General features: G+C 39.1%; 2 protein-coding genes across 2 annotated transcripts in view; both read right to left on the minus strand.

Annotated features, from left to right (window-relative positions):
* LOC149933001 (uncharacterized) overlaps positions 1–19,820 on the minus strand; it is a 55,756-nt gene extending 35,936 nt beyond the window's left edge. Inside the window, exons 1-2 of the mRNA XM_090155162.1 lie at positions 19,598–19,820; positions 5,364–6,902 (exon numbers count right to left, since the gene is read on the minus strand). Of these exons, the coding sequence (XP_090011288.1) occupies positions 5,364–6,717 (1,354 nt within the window). The 5' untranslated portion in view covers positions 6,718–6,902; positions 19,598–19,820. The remainder of the gene's footprint in view (positions 1–5,363; positions 6,903–19,597) is intronic.
* A 1,712-nt stretch (positions 19,821–21,532) lies between these two features.
* Positions 21,533–23,819, minus strand: l(1)10Bb (BUD31-like protein). The gene is made up of 5 exons (XM_090157536.1): positions 23,714–23,819; positions 22,830–22,926; positions 22,629–22,751; positions 22,395–22,561; positions 21,533–21,734 (listed from the first exon to the last, which is right to left on the minus strand). Exons 2-5 carry the CDS (start codon positions 22,921–22,923, stop codon positions 21,684–21,686), a joined length of 435 nt encoding a protein of 144 aa, XP_090013662.1. The 5' UTR covers positions 22,924–22,926; positions 23,714–23,819; the 3' UTR covers positions 21,533–21,683.
* Between the last annotated feature and the right edge of the window lie 248 nt (positions 23,820–24,067).

A 24,067-nucleotide genomic window follows, 5' to 3' on the forward strand; every position in this document is an offset into this window, starting at 1 on the left:
CTACCCTCGCGAAAATTTCTGGCGCCGCCACTGCTCCTAGCTGTTACCGCAATTTTTTTAATACATTTTTAAACATATTAAGTTTGGTTAATAATGATAATAGGCATTTTGTTTATTTCCCTGAAATAAAACTCCCGTAGTGCTTTCAAAATAATCATCTAAATTCAACGCATTTGCGTATGAATTCAAATTTAGCGCCAAAAAGAAATGTATGATAATTTTCCAGGAAAATCGATAATTTTTTGGCTTAAATACGATAATTTAAGATTTTAAGATTTTCGATCTGGCAACGCTGTTAACGGCACTAGTCTCTGTTGGGACTGCGAAGACACGGATCCCATCGGCCGCTGTACTTCTTCAGAGTCATTATTCCAGCGCGTCGCTCGATGTCGTCCAGACGGTCTCTGGGGGGGGGGGCGGCTGTTTTTAATGTGTTTTTCCATTTTGCGCGTATCGCTCCTTTGACAAACGAGCTTCGTAAATTCTCCGCTCATAATGATTTCATCGCTCTCAGGGACGAAATTTCGCGTTGCAAATTTCATTTCCAATGCTAATAATATTTGCGAGGATAAAAACGAATATTTTCCACATTTATATTTTCGAAATTATTTTAAGTCGGGCATGGTCGGCTGATTTTTATCAATTCGATTTAAAGCGCGATGTAAAGAATAGAAAAATTGCTTCTAAAACAGTTAGAATACGAAACAAATTCGAGTTTAAAACAAGTAACAGGGTTGGCAATCGATTTTTTTATTTAAATCGGATTTTTATTGATTTTATTTTTATTTTAATTAAAATCTCAAAGTTTTATATAATTTACTATCATAATTTTACATAAAACAAATGTTTTAATTTTTAAAGACTTAATCTATATATATGTATAATGAATTTATTAAATTTAAGCTAATAATCATATAAAAGTTTTTATTTTTTAAAACCTATTTTGGTACTTTACAAAATAAATTCGGCGGAATCTCCACCCTCAGGTAGAATCCAATGCAACATTAGGGGGGAAGTACCTAAATTATAGCATAAATACTATATAAAAATTGATTTAAATCAATGTTTTTTTTTTATAAATAATTGATTTAAATCAAGTTGATTTAAATCAGCCAACCCTGAACAAGTTATTTCAAAAAATCATTGATTTAAAACATCTATTATTCAATGTTATTATGGAAATGTTGCAATGTTAATTCTGATAAAATTTAATTTATTTTTAATTAATAATAAAAATTATTGGAGATTAATTTACATTACCGTTGCAATCAAACTATTAAAAAATAGTCATAAAACCTTAAAAATAATGATAATCCCATTTTAATCAATGTTTTTAAAAAAATCCCTGAATTTGAGCATACTAAAAAATTAAAAAGTAATAAAAATAAATTGAAATTGCATTTAATTATAGATTATACATCCGATAGAAGCCAGATTAGGTACACTGGAAATGAGCCATTATTTAAAAATCAATAAAATTCGAAAACTAATTCGGTTAAGTTGATGTTACAAAAATAATATAAAAAGTGCCTATCCACATTAATTCATTTACTGTACGAGCATGATGTCTCAGTTGCAGATAATATTGATCCCTAATAAATGTACCAGTGCAGCGTTGCCACAGTATTTTCACCGATTTTCACAATCAAATTCCCCGACTTTTCCAGGTTTTCCCTGACTTATTTTGTGCCAAGATTTTGTATTTTTTCACCTATATTTTAGAAAAAGTTTCCTATTTGCAACCAAAATTAAATACCCTGACATTTCCCTGATTTTTAGACTAATTTTTAAAATTTGCTGACTTTCAGACTAATTTTAAAATTCCCCGACTTTTAGACTTATTTTTCAAATTCCCTGACTTTTCCCTGATTTTTATACCCATATTCAAATTCCCTGACTTATCCAGGAATTCCAGGAACAAAGCATCCCGAACCCGATTTTTTGTTGATACTAAAGGTATTCTGGAATAAAATGTATTCGTTGACCTTTAGGATATTGGCGAGGGGCTCAATTTAAAAGCGAAAAAATGTGAAGTTCGCGCCTCTGCCTGTAGAGAGTAAATACGACTTCAGAGTCTGTGTAATATTTCACAACACACGAGGGCCATTTTTAGCCGGGTTGGGCAAATAGGCATCAACGCCGGAGTTTCAAAAGGAGGAAATAAATACAGCGCGAAAATGGTTCGACTCAAGAACGAGTATTTTTAACGCGAGTGGTAACGGGGGGGGGGGGGGGGGTTATAAATTGGCCACGTCAATATAGCAAAAAAAACCCCAATTTTATCCGTTTCCTCCCGCAGACAGGAACGTGCGGGTGGGGTGTCTGTGTTACGAAATCAAGGTTGAAGTCATTTTCGATCGACAAGGCTTGCCCGTTTGTCAGCGCAATTTTTTTTATATTAAAATATTTCATTATTTATTACATCAATGCCATTCTATTGAAATAATTTATAACAAACTAAATTGTTCCTGGATTCGTGGTAAAGGTAATTGGAGATTATAAACAAAATAGTCAATAACACAAACAATATTCAGAGTTAATGCAAAATTGTTAGATTCAAATTTTTCCCCCGAGATTTTAAAGGTTAAAAATAACAAAATTTTTCATTTTATATTTAACTTATAACAGAAATTAAGGAAATAACTTTAGCTTGTATTGTTGTATAAAGTTTATCAGTGGCGTAGCCAGAAATTCGTAAAGGGGGGGTCGAGGTACATGGATGTTAAGAAGGGGGTCGGGAAGGGGGTGGAATTTTAGTACAGTCAAAGGTACACACAGGGGGGTCTGGACTCGGAACCCCCCCCCTTGTCTACGCCACTGAAGTTTATGTTTCAACTAAAAAGTTGCAGTTTACAAACTTTAGATTTCTATAGATAACCTCCAAAAAAATTGCCAATGTAAATTTTAGTTCTCCGACTTTCCCTAAACCTAAATTCTTAAAATTCCCCTAATTCCCCGTCTTAATGTTTTCCCTAATCTGTGGTAACCCTGTTATTAAGCCGCATAAGCTTTAAACTTGGTAGAAAATAAAAATAATATCGATCATTGACGAGGAAAGCTATCAATGAAAATGTACGCGTTTAAATTTTTAATTGTTACCTAGCCAAGTTAGTTCCGCGTGAACGGGTTCAATGTAGGATTATCAGGCGCCTTAAACCCACGAGTTTACTTACTACTAACCAATTCAAGGTTTCAAGTGGAAGTTCAAAGCTTAAAGCTGATAATTTAATCTGCGAGACGAGAAGCCAAATGGAAAGTCGAAAGGATCCCATTTTGGAAGCGAATGAACTCGAAACATTATCATTAAACTAGACGTAAATCACTATCAAAATGTGGTATAGGCGGCCCAATGAAAACATACTCTCCGGGGAGATATAGTCGGTGACACTCTTGCAGGGAGCCGATCGGTTCGGGGGAGCTACGACCATCAAGAAGTAATTAATGAAAGCCCAAAGCCGGATTATAATGGTACAACAAAGCTTTAATAAACCCATCGTTAAGAGGCGGCCCATAGCGCGTCGTTGAGTAATTAAATCGGCCCAAACCCCTGCGGATAAGCGAAAACCATCTTTTGTGTAGAAAAATCAGTTTAGAAACGGCCTTCAACAAAAAAGGTTTTACAATGAAATATTCATTTCTTGTTTGAGATATATCGCGCGCTTCTACTAAAATAATAAATTTAACCGTCTCCGCTCCAATAACGACAGGTTTTTATTATTTAGTACGCTATTCTCGAATAACAAGTCGAAAAATTAGTCTGTGGTAGAAAAATTGCTAAAATTGGTAGCCACCATATTCTCAGATTCAAATTCCCCGACTAATGTCTAACCATTTTGAGTTATTTTCCCTGACTTTTTAAGGTCAAAATTAGACAGTTTTCAACTATTTACATTTATCAGAACTTAATAAATTAATTTATATTTCAGTACAAAAGTTATTTCAAGGATCTAAAAAAAACAAGAATTTGCTATAGATCTAAAGTAAAATTACCTTAAAAAAATGTCAAAATGAAACTGAATTCCCCGACTTTTTAAACCTTCTTAAAATTCCCCGACTTTATAGGCCCATTTTTAAATTCCCTCCCTTTTCCCTGACGTGTGGCAACCCTGTAGCCTATCTACGGTATGATTTTAGGATTAAACTTTTTATCATAAGAAACAAAAAAGTTAAATATTGGCGAATGTAACAACAAAGAAAAATAGAAAAAAAAAGCTTTAAAACGCTAAGCCTCGGATATATAAACTGTAAAGGGCAGAGAAAACTGGTTTAGGCGTTTCTAAAACGCTCGCGAACCGGAGTACGTATGCGTGCGGCGATATTACAGGAAGAGAACAGGGCGAAATATCGTGATGCGGCATAGATGCATTTTCAGATTCTTTTTAACGTATTGTAAAGATACGGAGATGGAGATAGTCAGCGGGGAGGGAGGGTATGATGAAACTTATTTTACTCCATCTTCGCGTTACGGGGGTGTCCAAAACGAGGGGGGGGGCGAAAGAGAGAGATTCGTAAGGTGCAATCTCAAGTCAGTAAAGGAATGAGCTGGTACTCCAGTACTCGCGAATCCAGTTTAAGCTCCTCTACAATGGCCAGAACCAGGGCCAAAAGTTAGGCCTACCCACTTATAGTTTTTTCTCTCCTCTCTTTTTTAGCAAAGATTTTTTTCTCTCGCGAGAACGGGCTCGCTTTTGAGGAGCGTCGTGGTACCTGTTACCGAATCTTCGAAAACGTTAATGTCTTCGGCGTGAACCTGCCGTTCTTCCGTCACTCTGTAATTTTGATAAGAAGCCCCTATTTTTTCAAAGCTCTATCACCCTTCATTCTATCAACGAAAAACTAAAGTGTGATTGTAGGGCAGTGAGGGAAACGATTTTTGATGTACATTTTCAGGTTGGGGGGCTCTTGACTTTGAGTCGAAAAAGAAAACAACGAAAAGCATAAGTTTCCCTTAATCTGTCTAAGACAGGATATGGCGAATCTTTTAGGGTAGCTTTAGAAGTTATTAAGGCGGTGGGACAAAAAAAATAAAGGGTTTTAGTTTTCCTGTCTCAAACCCTCCCCTCCATCGTTTCCGTCTAAATTCGTGGTAAGGTATGGTGGGAATTCTAAGTATGGCTTCGCCTCAAAGACTATAATATTTTACCGATTACTATCTTCTCGGCCATTCTAAAGGGGGGAAACGTCCGGAATTCAATGGATAAATCATTTGAACGCGTGAAATATTTGAATCACGTGACGCGAATAAACATTTTGGGCCAAATAGACGCGTTTTTCGAATTGAGCGGAAAACAATGATAAATTGGGCGTTGGGGCTTCGTATTTTCGGGGGAATGGTAAAAGATGGAAGGAAAATTGCAACTCACCGATCATCAGAAGAGAAACGGTGAGATGTTCACGTCCAGTGGCCTTCAAGGCGCCCAAGACGGTGCCCACGATGGCGCAGCAGAGTCCGACGAAAGCGATCATGACGATAAACCATCTAATGCTGATGGACTGCGTGACCATCACCCCGCAACAGTGCTTGGGTTCCTCGCCCTCGGAGCTGACGCCGCCGCCGTGCAGAGGCGGGTGGTGGTGCGGAGCTCCGTGGTGGTGGTGGTGAGCGGCCGAAATCGCGGCACTGGCCCGAACTGACCCGGCCGAAACCCCTCGCGGACGTCCGCCGTTCCCCAGAAAGGGGTTGAAAGAGTTCCCTCGCCCGTTGGCGTTCCGCGCTGACCTGTTGCGACTGGTGATGGGTGGGGGCGACGGCGGACACTGCCCACCGTGGCACGCGGGTTGCGGGGCCAGGTGCGGGGGCGGCGGCGGCGGGTGGGCGGGAGGGGGCAGTCTCCTGGCCCCGGGGTTATTAGTCCTGTCATTGGGGGGCAAAGTGGAGTAAGGCGGCGGAAGGTGAGAGTGCAGAATATCCGGTAAGGCGTCCGAACGCTGACGAATCCCATTATCCAACTGAGTTATTTCCTCCTGTTGGTGTCCGCCGGAGTTGCTGGTCATCCCCACGATGGGTGGGAGCTCGGTTCGAGCGGGACAGCGCCCGGAACCCCCGTTTCCGACATGATGACGCCGTCCCTCGGCGCTGGGCATACTCGAAGACGCTAAGGCCGAAGCGGGCCTCGGATCGGCATCTCCATTCTCCGAGTTCCCGGTTTGACCACTCGGATTGAGCGACGGGCAACTTCGCGAATCCGGATTAGGCCTCGATCGGCGATTTCGTTGTTTCGACTTCAAACGCACCGGGGCCCGACGAATGAAAAAATTTCGCGCGGCTAAGGCTGCCGCGGGACTGGCGCGATGGTTTCGAGAAGACCGAGGCCTACTGGCGAAATCCTCGGCGACGGCGCTGTTGACGAAGCAGGCGCTGCTTCGGCCGCGATTTCTCGGCAGTAAAAGAGTCGTTCCTCGCTCGCTCTCGGGCAAACTGACGCGCGACAAACAGCGAGAAAAAGATCGCGCTTGATTGGGAAGGGTGGAAGACGCGTATTCTCGATAGCCACTAATCGATTCCCGACTGGACTTTTTAGAATTCTTATTACGACGGTCGTTTTCCGAAGAGACGAACCCCGGATTAATAAAACATCGAGCGGCGGCCTGGCGTTCCGCGGCTAATCCGACTTCCACTTCTATCTCTCCGCCGACGGCTTCTGAGCGTAAAGAGGACGCGACGTTTTCATTGGAGGAGCTGGCGCCATCGCCCGCTCCGTCGTTGCTGGGCGCCATCTAGATGTCTTAATTTCCCCTATTTCGGGTTCGATAAGTGATATTCCGCGGGGACCGAGAGATGTCGTCGACTACGGAACGAGGTCATTCAACTACTTTTTATTATAAATTTGGCGGTAACGCCGAGGGCCGAGAAAGAGATTCCATAATATCCTCCTCGGATGTCTGCTTTCGTTCGCTAAACGCTGCCAGAGAGAGGAAAAAAGTCAATAACGATCATGATCAAACGCACTTAAAAAAACTTCGATTCATTTAAAAGAACTTTAATATCAAACGCGTACAACGTAAACCTTTTAAAACCAAGGATCCTTCGTTAAAAAAACTGCCCGAAATTACGAGGAATCCAAACGAGAGGAGCTAGTTATTTTTTTAACGCCGCGGAAAAACACAGCCTCCCACGACGGTAACGTGGGCTAACTTGATTTCTTCATTCTCAGCTCCGTAAACATCATCTCAATTAAAACTAGTATAACCTACACTCGTCCCAGAAGTTTTATTTACGCGGACAAATACGTGATTTGTAACGAAATAGCAGTTTTTAAAACTAGATTTTCGAAATTAAATTAGATTTATCTTAAAACAAAGAAAACGTTGATAAATTATAACAAATAAGGTAATTCAGAAACGTACAATAAACCGTTTTTGGAGTATCTAACTCCCCATTTAGCCTATTTTAAAGGCCTTATAAGCTTCGTCTATATATTCAAACCAAGCTTTAGAAGTTTATTTATCTTTATAAATGTTCTTTCTTCCTACATGGTACAATTAAAAACAGGATTGTCTAATTTCAGTGCTTCAAATCCTTCAATGTATTTATGAAAATGTACGACGGAACAAATTTTAGAAAAGAGTAAACTCAATTAAATTTAATGGAGATTAATTAAAATTTTAATTTAGATTCCGCTGTACTCAAAATATTAATGAATTCTTCAAGAAAAACCAGGTATAAAACCTTAAAAAATAAATAAATTCCTATTTAAATCAAATCAACAACCCCGATTAAACATATTTACTTCGTGGTTTAATTTTTTTATTTAAAAACTTTGGGAGCTTTAGTACCGCTATTAAGTCGAGACTGACGAAGGACCATGGTCCGAAAGACAATTAAACAATTTTAAATTATTTCTCATTGTTGACAAAATAAGTACCAGGTTACCTTGAAAGGTGATAAAAACGCGATTTTTATTTCAAATTTCAAAATACGTTCTTTCAGAAACAAAACGAGTGTTTACGAAATTCAATTTTTTCAATTATATTAACGAAGTAAGCTTTATTTTTTTCTTTTGGGAGCGCTTTAATTTTCAATAAGCCTTCGTTTCAAGCAAAAATTAGCTGGTGAAGCTAGGCTAATAATCAGCTAGGCTAATACCCAAGGCACCACCTTAGGCCTAAGTCATCAAGCGACTTTTGAAGCCAGCTCATTTACGGCGAATATATGAACTTAAAAGCTACTCTGTAGTGATATCGAATTAGGAATGTTTATAAACTATTCCACTTGAAATCTTAAGAAAACGGAATTATTGACGCCCTATTTTATGGCCATTTCACGGCCTTTTTTTCAATTACGTACTGTCAAAGGTAGCTCGTCTTCTCGTCTGCTACTCTGAAGTAATATATGAAATAGGGATTTAGATAAAATAATAAAATAAAGAGTCTAGATACTTCATGACTAATTTTTTTATTTTTTTTTAATCTAAATTCTAACGCCATGACACGTAAAATATTTCAAATAAAAGATGAAATAGGGATGTTTATGGTCATATAAACTGAATTTTGTATCCATGGTTAAAATTTTTTTATAATAAAATTAAAATAACACGACTGATACTTCATGGCTTTAAAAATTTTAATGTTATAAACGTTAAAATTGCGAGCTTTCGGGTACGTGACCCCTTGTCAAGCACTAGGTTTACGGATGTTTATAACTATTCCACTTGAAATCTTAAGAAAACGGAATTATCGACGCCCTATTTTATGGCCATTTCACTACCTTTTTCAATTATGTACGTCCACGAGTTTCAGTCCGTAGAAACGACGTTACAAGAAAAACTTGTAGTTTGATGTCCCCGATGGGGAGGGAGTTATTTTCTAAACCTCTGCTATCTCTAACTAAACCCAATGAATGACTCGGTTAAATTGACCGAACAACGAAAAATTAGCTCGAAAGAAACCAAATCACATAGGCCTACTCTTCAATCGCAATTAGTAAGAAATATATGTTTCTTTTTAACCCAGTAAAGCTACAAAAATTCTGTTTAACTTGAATCGATTTAGAGTAGCGAGAACTTTACCAAAAATGAAATCGCAAAACACGGTAAAAGGGTTCAAAACGAAACGTCACCTACTTCCCCCTTTTTTTGCGGTATAAAACGACGTTTTCGCGCAAGAATTGTAAAGCCTAGTTCGCGTTATAAACGACCTCCCACAACGTAAATACTTTCGATTTTACATTTCCCGTTGGCCAGCGGGGGAACAACACTGTATTTTTAGTCGCCAGAGACTATTAATCTTGTCTGCCGTGTCTACGAGGAGGGTAAGGGAGTCAACGCTGGGGTGCACAACACTCTCTTCAAAACCCCGAAACATTCCCAAATAAAAAGTTAACTTTACTCAGTCCGAAAACCACGATTAGACTTCGCGATAAAATTAAAAAATAATAATAATGAAAAGCAAATTTAATGATTATTACCAGAAATGGAACAAATTTAGGCTCCCTACTTCGCAATCCCCTTTTATTTTCAAAAGTTATTCATCAAGTTAATTACAGAAACTCTTCCCTCCACCTTCTATCCAAACAAAATAAAAAATTCACTTTTACTCGAGGGAAGTTAGGGAACAATATATTAATCATTTTGGTTTTTTGAACCCTTTCCGCTACGTTATCCAGAACGCGCGTGCGAAGCTTGCCAAAAAATAATATTTTTCCCATCATTACGAGGATTGAAAAATTCCTGAGGGGGATTCCCCCCCCCTCGTACGCGTGGCGGCATCTATCGGACGTAATTTGTTAGCGGGCGTTAAAACGTCGCTTTTCGGCATTGCACGTTGGTGTATTTTCTGGAAAAACACCTATAAGGCGAAGGGTCACGAAAAAGGTCGTGTGTCTACCCCCCTTCCCCCTTTTACTAATCGCGTTAAAACGCATTTCCTTAATTAAAGAGCGTCCTATCATATTGGATTTTGCGCTTTCGGTCGGAAGCGAAAAATTAACGCATGTATATACTATGTCGTCTGCGGGTCTTGCCCCCTAGATTTGCATATTTGCCCAGAGAGAGAATCGGATCGAGAAAAAATAAGATATAATTAAAAAAATATCGGCGGTGTTTTTTTTGTTACCCGGGAGATTTTGTCATTAATGAAGGACTGAAGATTATAAGGCTACTTATAAGAAAGAGGCAGGGTTAACCTGGCAGCAGATGTTTGCGAAGTCAGCCTGCAAGCTTCCGCGATAAATCAAAAGCATATGCTAGAAAGAATTTGGCACGTTAGCGTAACCAGCCAGCCGGAACTATAAGCCGAACTTAGCTTACAACGTACGCGGATTGTACCCCTCCGGTGACCATTAGTACCCACTATCAAGTTGGAACGACGCGGGAATCGAAAGTTGCGGGCGAGCGAAGTCGTATCGGTTGTTGGTGTAACGCGCGGATTGCAAATGGAGCGTAACTGTCGATGTAAACGTCGATATTAGGCAAGGCAGCGCGCTCTCTGGATGACAAACTTTTGACCCCCCTCCCCCCCGCCACTGCATTATTATAATGGCGCTTGTCTACGAGGTCCAGCCTCTGTAGGTAAATGAAGTGCCAATTAGCCCGACGAAAACCCGAACTGTGTGCTAACACATCATTTATAAAGATATTACGCTAAGATATTAACAATGACAGAAGAAAGATAACCCTTCCAACCCAATATTTTCTTTTTACGAGGCTAGTGAGGAGGTACGACTGGGATAAGGGGTTTTACCTCGAGCTCTTCGGTTTCCCCTTCCATAAAAACTTGTTGAGGTTAACGGTTTATAGTGAGTGTAGCGTGGCTTGCAGGGCTGGCCACCACCCTCCTACGCATTGTAACCCGGCCCCCTGAATTAATGGCTTCAAAAGTCGCTTGAGGACTTAGGCCTAAGGTGGTGCCTTGGGTATTAGCCTAGCTGATTATTATTATTATTATTATTATTATTCGAGGAAATATTTTAAATCAGAGGTATTTAAATAATTTAATTATTTAAGGGCAAACCCGGCGAATGTCACGATTTCCTGCCGTTTGGTTCAGAACTTCAGAGTAATTTTCTGATTAACCCTTTAGTTATTTAGTTTAAAAAATATTAAACTAACTAATAATAATAATAATAATAATAATCTGCTAGGCTAATACCCAAGGCACCACCCTAGCCTAAGTCATCGAGCGAGTTTTAAAGCCTTTAATTCAGACATATATTTGGTCATTTTTTGATTATGAGAATGGCGTAAAATAAATGGATGGGGTTTGTTTTATTTTGTTAAGTGGGTCAGCGGTTCCTAAAAGGTGTTCCGCGGAAGAGTCACAGGGGTTCCGAGAATTCGCAGCGCGGCCATCTTTGTTTGTGTCAAGAGTCTTTTAAGATCAGTAAAAAAAATGAGTTGGGGTTCCGCCAGAATTAGGTGGCTGATATGGGGTTCCATAGCAAAAACAAATTGGGATAATAATTAAAAATTTGTCCAAAGCACAATTCCAATTTACACATCTGGTGGCAGAAAACGGTACTAAACATTCACATGGTTTCCCCTTGATTTGATAAAAAAATAGATGAATTAATAAAAAGTAAACGTTCTTTTATAAGGTAATTTCCCTTTCATTAAATTTATTGATTTTTAAACAATAGCTCTTTTTCAATTTGATTGGTATATTACGGGTTATAATCTAAAATTAAATTATTGTTTATTTAATTATCATTTAATATTTGAGTATGTTCAGATTGGTTAGGTTTTTTTTTGTTATTTGGTATTCTTTTATAAATACGAAATATTATTTAAATCAATGTTTTTTTTTTTTTAAACTTCACTCGATATAAATCAGCCAACACTGCGTTACGATTACGTCTTACAAATTTACGAACTAGATAATTTAAAATGATTAGGAAATTTACAGTAACCCAATCATACCACCACGAATGAACAAAGAACACTTAATTACGGACAAGGCAAACCCATTAGGTTGACGACATATATGTAGCGCGTCCTTGAGTGATACGGGTCTGTCGTAAATGGCTTTCGGGAAACAGAGCCGCCGAAAATATCAAAACAAAAGCGTCATCTAACGCCGTGACCCATTATCGGCGCATTTACTGTCGTATTAGAATAACAATACGATAGAGAAATAACTCCCCGCAAGAAAGCATTGTCACTTCTAGCTAGGAGCAACAAACACAAGGAGAGCGCAGCGAGCCTTTAAACCCGCTAACGCCGTGTTGTGTACAAATTTCATTGGACGAGCCTTTACGCTGAACGTTATAGGGAAAGGGGGAAGACAATTTCCGAATTTTCCCCTTCCGACGGCAGCCGGCGCTAATGCGTCTATCCAATGAAAAATGTACGACTTTTAATGGGTTGCGTTATCCTTGTGAGGGGTGCAGTGTTTGTTACTCCTAGCTTCTAGAAATAAGTGAAAGGTTACGCCCCCTCACCTCCCCCCCCCCCCCCAAACTCTAACAAAGAGTATAAAGAGTATATTAGGAGGAATTTCCAACTAATTCAGCATTAAATTTTCCTGATAGAAATTTCTGTTTTGCTACTAGACTATACTTTTCCGAAAATTTACCGAGAAAAGAGGTTCGTTATATACTTAAGAAAGGCGGAATAGTCCATAAATATTCCGGAGAAAAAGAACGAAGAAATGAAAATGACAGTGTTTCCGCTGAATTTTGAAGCAATTCTTTTCTCCGTCTATTTTCTTTTTCGTATTTTCAGGAGCGTCAAGAAATAAAATAAAATAGGCACAAGCGAGGAAGCCACTATATTTATGGCTAGTGGCTCGATACAACTCCCTAACGCCTAAAATCGATACGAGGGCCACGCCCACTTCCGCGAAATTTGACTCTCGGGGTGAAAGGCAATACGGTGACGCGTTATGGATTTGCAGCTTTCTTTGTCTATGTTTCGGGCTGCGTGGAACGACTCGGAAAAGATTGAAAAGCTTCCGAGAAAAAGACAATTCATTATTTTATCGGAAATATTACGGTGATGTATAGTAATTGCTTCCAGGTTCATATTTTGAAATGGCGATTCCTTCAAAGGGAAGGAGTGGGTTAAGGCTGCGTTTGTATTAACGGAGAAGCTTTACGTGTCGAATATTATTAATTATTACTTCGATCACAGACCACCTACCCCAAGAAGGACTCGCGTCAACCTCGAAAAAGGTGTCTAAAAAGTGACGCGGATTTTTTTACAGAAAATAGCGCGTGAAAATCGTGAATTTTACGAAATTAAAATAAAAAAGTCGGGCGTGAACCAGCTTCTACAACATGATTTTTTAACGTCGCGCGTACTTACCTTCATACCTATAAAACTGCCTCTACTTTCCGTGAGATGGCGCGCTGTTAAAAAAGCCGCATCACATTCGAGAGATTAAAAAATTAAATTACTACCGGCGATACATGTCCCGTTTAGGGTAGGTGGTCTGTGCTTCTATTAAGTAATAAGTAAATATATGACCATACATAATGGTGCAAGTATGACGAAACCTATTTTCCCAACGCAAATTTTCTGAATGTCTAATTTACCAATAACCATACCAATCAGTTCGTGGCCATGTTCTGAGTTGTGTCTAGTCTTTGGACCTGCCTCGTAACTTGAAGAATTAACTTGCATTAATTACGTTTTGCCGCCTTTTGACAAATTATAAATATCCCACAAAGTTTTAAATGTTAAAGGCCTAGTTTCAGATAATTTCATCCCCCAGTGTCGAAAAAGGGTTCAAACATCTTTTTGCTTTTCCCTTCGCTATCCCCGTATTGATAGCGACGGTCACCTCGTCATTCGGACTTCGCGGTTCTCAAGGGCATTGTCACTGCTGACAATTTTGACAGCGCTAACAATGCCGGACTTAATCCTTCCACATGGAGAGGTCGGGAGAGCGAGCTGACCCGTCGCTATCAATGGTGGGGTTTCGAGGGGCAAGTAAAAAGGATGTTTGAACCCTTTTTTGGCAAAGAGGGGTGAACCTAGGCCTTTAAAGGGGTAATAAACAATTTCCGATCACTTAAAATAATATTTTAAATATAAAAAGGATGGAGCTACTCTACTTTCACTTTGAAATTGTTATTAAAAATATCATAACTTAAAGTTACTTTAAAATAAATGAACTTTCTTCAAGCAAATAATCTCCATTATCATTATGAAAAATATCGAAACTGCAGCTTAGGCAATTTCTCCGCTAAAAACTGTGATTAACCGATATGGTTTTGTCAAAAAAGTATTTATTTATACTTAGGGATAATGACTAAGTTGAAAAGTTTTTTTTTCCTTCAAATCAGCCCAAGTCGCCGGGAGTAGTGGCTCACTCCTGTAATCCCAGGCGTCCGGGAGGCAGAGTTTGTGGATGGTCGTGTGAGGACGACTACCAATTCCCCAACTTCCGCCACGGGTGTCCCCACCCCTGTCCCCACGTATCCCCCCGTTGGCGTGGCCGTTACACATATCTCGCCCTGTTTAATCAGATCTTCGCCGGGCTCGCGGTCTTCTCAGACTCAATCAGCCTTTCTTCCTTGGATTAAAAAAAAAAAATCAGCCCAAGTCACCCCCCCCCCTCTAGTATAAATAAATACATTCTTGGTAATATCATAAGTATATAAAAATTTTACATAAGTGTGACGCTTCCTATTCTTCACATGTAAAAGTTTTACTGAGAGCTATTAACAAGACAGACTGCATTACGCGCTTCGTCGCCGTTTTGCTAACGCGTCACGGGTAACCTTTGACAGCGCCTCGCAAGGGGTCGATTTTTGTCTAGTGATGACGTCACTCCGTTACTAGCTCACAGTAAAATATTCCCCAAAGTGACAAACAACGTCACTCCGTTACTAGCTCACAGTAAAATATTCCCCAAAGTGACAAACAACGTCACTCCGTTACTAGCTCACAGTAAAATATTCCCCAAAGTGACAAACAACGTCACTCCGTTACTAGCTCACAGTAAAATATTCCCCAAAGTGACAAACAACGTCACTCCGTTACTAGCTCACAGTAAAATATTCCCCAAAGTGACAAACAATATTATAGACGTATGGTAATATTTATGTTTATTGTGAAATGACGAAAAAAAATCTTAAATTAAGTTTAAATTCGAAAATTTAAAGAAACAAAAATATGAAAACTATAATGGCAATATTCCTTCCATAAATTACAGAGAAATTTGTCCCTACATGACGACGCAGCTGCGCTTAATATGCTAATATGGGAGAGAGAATTTCCGATGGACTTGTCCTAGAGCGGAAACAGATGTAAAAATGTTTTAATTAGTCGGAAGAAACAAGTGTTAATAAGTAAATTACTTCCAAACATCGCGGCGAGAGTTGGAAAACGGCATCCGCCATGTGTGATATCCGCGAGAACTTGGAGCAGCGCGTGCCGCTGTTAATTACATTCAGCCGATGCCAGACTAGCCCGGCTACACCCATTTAGCGCGCCCCGCTGGCACGAGCGGGATCGCGCGACGGACGAGGAACAAACCGTACCCTTCTTCCGGCCTTAGGGTCAACTATTCAGTAAGCCCTTGGGCGCGATACCACCAGCGCCGCTGATATATTTCGGGAAACTTACCAAGCACGTGGATTTTTGAGTCTAATTAATTTTTTGGCGCCGGTTGCCCCAAAACACAATCGCGAGACGAAATATCCTAGAAAATATAGCAACCCCCCCCCCTCCGGATTCTCTTCTAAAACAATCAATTTATGGTAAATGACGGACGAACGGGATTTGTCGAGCCGCCCATCCACCCAAGAGACGACCTTGTGGCCCTCTTCCCTGAATTCCAGATTTTAACCCCATCGTTATATGTTATACGCTTCAGATATTCCCGTTTCAACATAATGCGTCAATTAAAAATAATGTCCCGTTTGCCGGAATTAAAAAAAGTCATTATAATTAAGGCATTGTGTGTGTTTTTTTCCCCAGATATAAAAATACTGAGAAAAAACTACTTGATTATACTTTCGAAAGGACTTTTTATACTCTTTGGGGTGGAAATAAAGCTCACTACAATTTATTTTATATTTTAAATATCGCAATTAAATTGAGTTCAATTTTACATTTCTACTGGCCGGTTTAATAGAAGATATGGGATGGTTAAAACTTATATCACTCATATCCAACGCCACTGGTCAAACTCAACACTAAAAATATTCGTTACCTTAATAAATTTTGGTAGTGGTATAATGTTGATACCTTTTTATTCATAATAATTCTTAAAATATTTAATATTTGAACTAAATATTAATTAAATGAGAATCTTCAAAGCTATTATTTGTCTAGTACCTTCAAAACACAGAAACTTACAACAGATGTCGCTTCACTAGTCGCCTTTCCATGAGGATAATTTATCTATGACAGTTTCAACTAGGGATTTGAAAACTCGATCCTCCTAGGTTTCAACTCCTTTTAAAATTTAACCACTTATCTGTAAACTCTGTGTATGACGTTTATAAAACTGACCATTTCGAAAACGTTTTGCAGCGGAGCGAGCGAAGCAACTAAATCATATCTTGGAATGACAATTTTTGGTACATAACGCTCAGAGTCATAACGGAACTCATATCGGAATTAGACCCATGACCGAAGATATTCGAGGTCAAAGATTGTCCTTACGTATACGTGTATGGGTATATTAGGAGCTTCAACTTTCGCCTCGCAGCGAGAGGAGCCGGGTTCGATCCCAGCTTGTGGCACTGGGAAACACTCCTGCATTGAGTTTGCAAATTCGCTCCCCCATGAAAAATTGTTGAGTTTACGGTAATAGTTAGTGTACGGCGCTATTGGCTCGCGTTGCATCTTGGAGTTCCTCCAAGATTGCACGAAGGGCTTGTCACCACCCTACGCACTGTAACCCGGGTACCTGATTTAAAGGCAATAAAAGTCGCTAGATAACTAAGATGGTGCCTTGGGTATTAGCCTAACTCAGCGGTTCCCAAAAGGTGTTCCGCGGAACCCTGGGGTTCCGAGAATTCGCAGCGCGGCCATCTTTGTTTATGTCAAGAGTCTTTCAAGATAAGTAAAAAAATTAGTTGGGGTTCCGCCATAATTAGGTGGATAATTTAGGGTTCCATAGAAAAAAAATTGGGAACCGCTGGCCTAGATGATTGTTATATAAGGCAAAATATATCTCTATTTGACCAAGAATTATTTTTGCACACTTACCAATTCGAACACCATAATTTTGGAATTTTCAACCCAAGATAAATGTTAAATATACGGAGATTATATTTCTGTATAATTGTAAGTCGCTATACACCTAACTAATGAGCTAGTTGATATTCTCCCACCTTTGGGCCACTCAATGACTTCCTACCGATAATGGAAACAATTTAGTTAAAACGTCAAATAGAGACGATGTTGCTAACGGTATAATTACAAAAAGAAGTCGTGCTTTTATTTCGAGCCATTTCAATACGCGGAAACCGAGTTCTTTCGTAAGAGTAGCGACGCCCATGCCGAGAGAAACGCCAACAGCCCGCGCTAAGAAAAAACCATTGGGCAGCGGGTTTTATCTGAAATGAATTATATTGTCGGAAGCCCGAACCATTGTTTCGGATTTTCTTTCCCCCCTCCGCGCGCGCGCAACACGGGACTCCGTAAGGAGGGAGGGGTCATAGTTCATCCGGCATTGTAGTCTTTAAATGGAGAAACCATTCTATTTGGCTCCTTTAAAGAGTGTGTTGGTGAGTGAGACAAAAAAGAAATACATTGTTGCGTAATGGATGGGGAAATAACGCCGGGGTAATACGCGAACAGCCAGAGCTTCGCTCCAAATAGCCGGAAATCGTCGGTATTTAACCCGTTGCGCCATCTAACGGAAACGATTCCAAGTTCGCTAAACAACAAAATACGAGTTTAAGCGGTTGCTTTCCGCCCCTACGGCAACGAACGATAAAATGATTAAAAGCGACACCCTAAAGAGACTTATCCGAGTCTAGAGACATTTGACGCCCAAATTTTTCAATATTTCTCAAATTTAGTGGAGTAAGATGACAACAATTGAGGGACTAAAAAATATATATAATACGAAACGCGAGACCCTGACAACAGTGGCGCCATAATCAACGGACAGAAATATCTCGAAATTCTTCAGCGTCACGTTAGTTAACTGACAGTTTAAGGAAAGGTAAATAAAAGGTGAAGTCGGCACTGTACTGTCGGAATAGCCGATTTTTGGTCTCACCTCGAAAGACGGGGGCTACCCTCGCGAGTACAATTGATAACAGCCGAGAACTCCCTCGCCTCAGGGGCTAACGCGCGCCCCCCGAAATACCAAAAGGACTTCTGAGGGTTGCCCCGAGCGACTTTGGTTCTCGCTACACAAAAGCCTTCTCCCCAACGTCTTTTTACGCATCCCCAAGTAGTCTCGAAGCAACGGTTATAACTAGAGAAGATAACCGCTTCTGAAACATCTTGGCCCTTTCTTCCCTCCCTTCTTCGTGGAGTCGATAAAAACCTTCTCTAAAGCCTATTCTCATCGAACGCTCGCCAAGACGAGCCCGGACAAGAATTACAGCCACAAATATAACACCTTAAAACGCGAAATCAACTTACACGGAAAATCGGTACGGAAATTACAGTTGTTGTCGTTAAATTTCACTTATTTTTAACCGATTTCTGAAAATAGCAAACACGACGCGGCAAAAATCTAAGGTCAAAACGACGGTAACAAAGGACCCACAGTGTCAATGACTTCGGGGCATTTTTATTCGTTAAATTATTAAGATAATATCTCGAATAATCCGCCCTAAAATGAGGGGTTAACCTTGGTGACAAACCGATATTCCGCAGCTGATCTAACAGTACCGCTTCAAAATATTATATTTGTCCGAGTCTGGAGCGAATATTTTCGAGAGTATAATAGGATCGGCGCTATTGTGGCGCTTATTCAAAAGGCAGCCGGCTATTCAAAGTAGACCGTTTCCATCCCCCATCGCGTCTCTTTCCGCGGTAATAATAATCCTCAGCATCCCGACACGAGAGGGCAGACGATACAGGAGAGAGATGCGGATGATGGTGACTCACGATGAAACTACAAACAGATTTTCACTCCCTCAGTGGCGTCGACGCGGGCCTCTTTCGCAATCGGGCGCGGGCCGGTTGGAATTTACATTTTGACGACTAGAGACCCCCCCATCCGTTCCTCAAATCTCAAGCCGTTATAAATACACCACCCTCAAGTTCAACAAATTAGGGCGACCGCCCATCCGTCGCCCACGCCGTTTACAAATTAACCCGAGAAAATCTCGGTTTAGGTAACTACTTTTGTTCGTGAAATACCGTTGTCAGCTACAACCGATACTTTAAAATTACCATGTAATTCTGTCCCGGAAATTTCAAAATTTTTAAATTATTTATTTTCAGTCAACTAAATCTAATCTGAACATTCGCTGACTATTTATTGTTTCATACATAACGCCCTTATTTGCATTATCTTTAGATACGCGTGTTTTAAAATGCATTGTATTGAAAATGTCCATGTCAGCTACGTAACTGTTTACGAGGTAAACAAGTTTAGTTACGATTCGTCGCAGAGGACAGAAATATGAATATTGAGTTTCATAAACTATCGCAATGATTCCCTAACCTTAAAAGTCTGGCGCGCAGTTAAATACAATGACAACTAAATCCAAGTTAATTAAATTTCATAAACTTACCACTTCTCCAAAAAAAACTTAAGTAGGCGTGTCTTTTTCAACGTAGAACGGTTGTTTACACTTTGTTCCTACCCCCTATTTTAATCGGGGAAAAATCGTACGCGGCTACATATCAAAAAACTCTTCTGAGAAACAGTATCGATAAGGAAAAAGCGTCGGTCAGTTCGGTAGACATAAAAATACTTCTTGCCCGTTGGTTTTTTGGCCTACGAATGACGAAACGGTACAGGCACATGTGGTCTCTCTCCCTTTCTCACTCTCGCTTGCCTATTTTCCCTCCAATTTTCTATCGGCCCCCGATTATATATCACGTGTCGGGGGAAAACCGTAACGTGATTGGTCCATTGACCAATTAAACTGAAAAGGGAGCAGGGTAGGAGGGGGGGGCTTTGGAAAAGGGCCCGGGACGCCGAAGGAAAATAGATACAAAGGCCTTCGGGACTTACCGAACTCTGAACCCCCGCAGCGATAGAATCCCCGGAGGTGAAAGCATAATAGCGTACTTTTTCGGAAAAGATGAAATCGATGTAAAAAAGAAGCGTTCTTTTTTTCTACGACTTTTTTCTTTTTCACACAAAAATCGCGACTGGCGTTTTTTCGCGTTAACTGCCCACCACCCCCGTCCAGGATTTACTCTAAAAATTTTCCACCTTCAAATTCAATCGTTCAACAAAACGCAGATCCATCGCAAACCTTACAGTTTCCTTCTCTCAACCTAAGTGTCAGGTGAGAGAGTTAGAAGACTTTGTTACCTGACATTTTATAAACCTATTTATATAGAGTGGAGTAAACGAGCTAGATAAAATGATAATATAAATGGGAAAAATAGATAAGTTAATAGTTTTGCTTAGGACTATTCACTCTCCCCAAACAAGCTGTGCTTATAGCCGCGTAGCGAGTAAACACTGCAGTAAATGATACAGCAGACACAGTTAGAAATTTTTACAATTAACGTAAATTATAAAAAGTCGCCAGATGGCGTAGAGATAAATTATGGTACAAAAAGGTAGTAAAACTAGAGAACGCAAATCCAAACAACCAACTAATGTCTCTTGATATTAATAATCAGCTAGGCCAGGGTTATAAATAACCCTGGCTAGAGCAACTAAGCTAATCAGTGACGTAGCCAGAAATTAGTCAAGGTGGGGGGGGGGGGTTGAATTGGCGCACCCAAGGGCCCCCCTAGGCTTTGTTTCATTAAAAGTCTTAAAATTTTCTCAACTTAGTTCATAGATTAATCTGGGCCCCCTCCATAAAAAATTATGGGTGCGCCACTGGGGGTCGAAGTATGTGAATGTTAAGAGGGGGTTGAGAAGGGGGTGGGAATTTAGTACAGTCAAATGTAGGCCCAAGGAGGGTCTGGACCCGGAAACCCCCCCCCTTGTCTACGCAACTGAGGCTAATACCAAAGGCACCACCTTAGGCCCAGTCACTGAGCACAGTGTTTCAATGCGTAGGAGGGTGGTGGCAAGCCCTTCCATGGGAGCCAACAGCTCCCTACACTTACATGAGCACATTGATTAGTTCCATGGAAAATAGGTGGTTTCTTTTCGCAGGTTCTCGGACTAAAAGTGTACTCTTTTTACTCTAAAACGTTTTATTCGCCTGTTCCGGGGATGAGAATTACTCCGCCCCACAAACTATTCGCTTGTTCCATAGTATTCGGGCTACTCTTTTTACTCCTGAAAAGGAGGTGTAAAGGAGTAAATTGGATTTTGTCGTCTGCAAGCCAGAATTTATCTGCTATAAGGGCCAAAAGCAGCCATCTTGTAAGAACGTTTTTACTCAGAGTCAAACTATTCGCCACCACAGAATCCCAGTGAAATGACGTCATAACCTTACTTTTCTTACCCTACTCCGAAATCCCAGAACAAGCGAAAAGAAACCATCTGATCCATGTTTTTTTTTGGCAAAAATAAAAACTAAAAAACTTACTTTGAAAAAGATTCAATTTATATACACAAAACCAAAATAAAAGTTACATGGTAGACAATTACTGTTTTAGTACATTTAGTTATGATTATAGGTAGCTTAAACATCCAGAAAAGATCTTTATACACCATTTTGAAGAAATTGAAGCTTTACATTAGCCAGAACAACCTCTGCAACCACAGTGAACACATTCAACAATTTTGCCCTAGAAATAAAATTTAATAAGTCTTATGGTAAAACTGTGAAATAAAAATTAAGAGATATGCGAAATATGGTTTATACAGGGTGACCAGGGAAAGGCTTGGAAAATTTTATAGGAAAATTAGGAATTTAAGAGGCGAATTATAGGAAAACATAGGAATAGAAATAAGCGAATTATAGGAAAATAATAATAATAATATTTATTTCGCAAAGAAAAGAAAACCATGCAGGCAACCACGGAGGCAAGGCCTATATGTGGTGGTAATTACTGCATATCGGTATACTTTGACTCGAATCACCTTGAATATTGATAATTTTTTGTACACTGCTTTCTTGCATTATTGGATCACTTAGCGGATTTCAAGATTTTGTTCGAAAGTGGCAGTTTTTTCACTACATGTTCTATGACAGGTACTTAAAAAATTATCTCATTTTCAAAAGATCGTGAAATTATAGGAAAATAGGTGAAAATAAAGGAATTTATAGGAAGGCATTAAAAATATAGGAAGTCTGGTCACCCTGTTTATATTTACATAGCTCTTTTGAAACGTACTTCTAAATATATATGATTAATTTTTAAATTAAGCACTTTGCGCATTTAAATAGTACTTTTCGCATCTCTGATTCTCATTATTAATTTAAATAAAAAATATTTTAAATTTACCTCTTCTAGCTTGCTTTTTGGTACTCTACATATGCAGTTTGTGCCAAAATTTGTATCTCTCGCTTGTATGCAACGTAAACAACACAGACTCTCGTAGCCTTGCTTCCTCCATTTCGCAATAAGGTTTTTATCAGCGTAGCCTTCTTTGGTACAAAAGTCATAAAGTTCTGCAAATAGTTTTAACACTCAATAATGGTACATTTATTAAAGACTAGTAGGAGTTCAATTTATTACCTCTACTAATTGCTTTTCTTCTGTAAAAGAGATCGTAAATGTACCGAGATTTCTGATGGTGGATTTTGAATATAGGCCACAAAGACTCAACTTTTCTCTTGCCTTCGTGTGATTCAGTTTCAGCTAAAAATATATTGAACTTAAAATTTGGTTCGATAGTTCCAAGTTTCAAGTTCTAAAATTAAAATTTATATTTTTAACCTTCTCTCATTTTTCCATCTAATTCTTCTAAAGTTGGTTCGATTAATTCCCATCCTTCGGGTGGAGGTTTTTTGCTTCGTCTTACTTTCGGCATTACCTAATAAAACATTATTATCTTGAAAATTAAATATTTGGTTTTGTTAATTTTTGATAATTAGTAAATTAGGCAAAATTTAACCATAGCAATTTTTTTTCGGAAATTAATACATAAGAAGATATAGTTAATTAAAAATTGTCCAAAGACTATACATTGGCACCTGACAGCGCCGAGCACTGGCTTAGCTCGAGCACTGGGGGACCAGACCGGCGCCCCCCAGCCCAGTTCTTTATAATTATGGGTGCGTATATAAACCCCACTTACTGACATCGTATTTAACGGCAATAATTCCTTGTAAAAAATGCTATAATATTGCACAATCAAAACAGATATATAGGAGGGGACCCTATTCTTGAAAATAGCCCAGATATCAACGGTACTGGTAAGCCTTGCAATACTAAAATTTATTTAATTTTTAAGAATATTATTATTAATTTCCGCCATGTTAATTCAACGCTACTATCATTTCTACATATCAAGGAACAATATATAAAATATTGGACATATATAACGGGAGGAGCTAGTATTACATTTAGCCGTAATTTATTAGCCAAGTACAGATTTCTTCGAAATAGGCTAAACATGGAACTAATAATAATAGGCGTTAAGAGTTCCATAGGGCTAAATACTAAAATAAAGTTAACATTACAAGTTATTTTTACCAAGGCTTAGTAAAATGCTATTCGGGTGGTAATATACTCTAATTACATATGCATAACTCTAGTTAATCAAATATTAAATATTGTTTTCTACTATACTTTTCATCTTATTAAATTTATTAACTTACGAATTATTTCTTTTAAGTTTTCAAAGTTTTTATGATAAAAAACACAAATGACACAAAGTAGAGCTAAAAACAAAATGCAATTTTGCAAACGTTTTTCTGCTAAGTGATAACAGAGCACAGACTCGCCTTCTAGCGGCTAACATTTGCATCAAACAAAACTACAAAAAACTTTTACTTAAATAAGAACTACAATCTATCAATTTTGCTGCACTCATGAAGACTACATAAAAGAGTCATATTTTGCTACCTTGGTGTCTTTTGTCATAAATATAAATAGCGCATGGTGTGAATGCCTCGATGCCATATGCACCAACCTACACTTTCAATTAAACAAAGCCAAAAAAAATGGTAGCC

This window comes from Leiobunum rupestre, chromosome 8 (assembly GCF_980474605.1).
Source record: "Leiobunum rupestre chromosome 8, qqLeiRupe1.1.hap1, whole genome shotgun sequence".
NCBI lineage: Eukaryota > Metazoa > Arthropoda > Arachnida > Opiliones > Sclerosomatidae > Leiobunum > Leiobunum rupestre.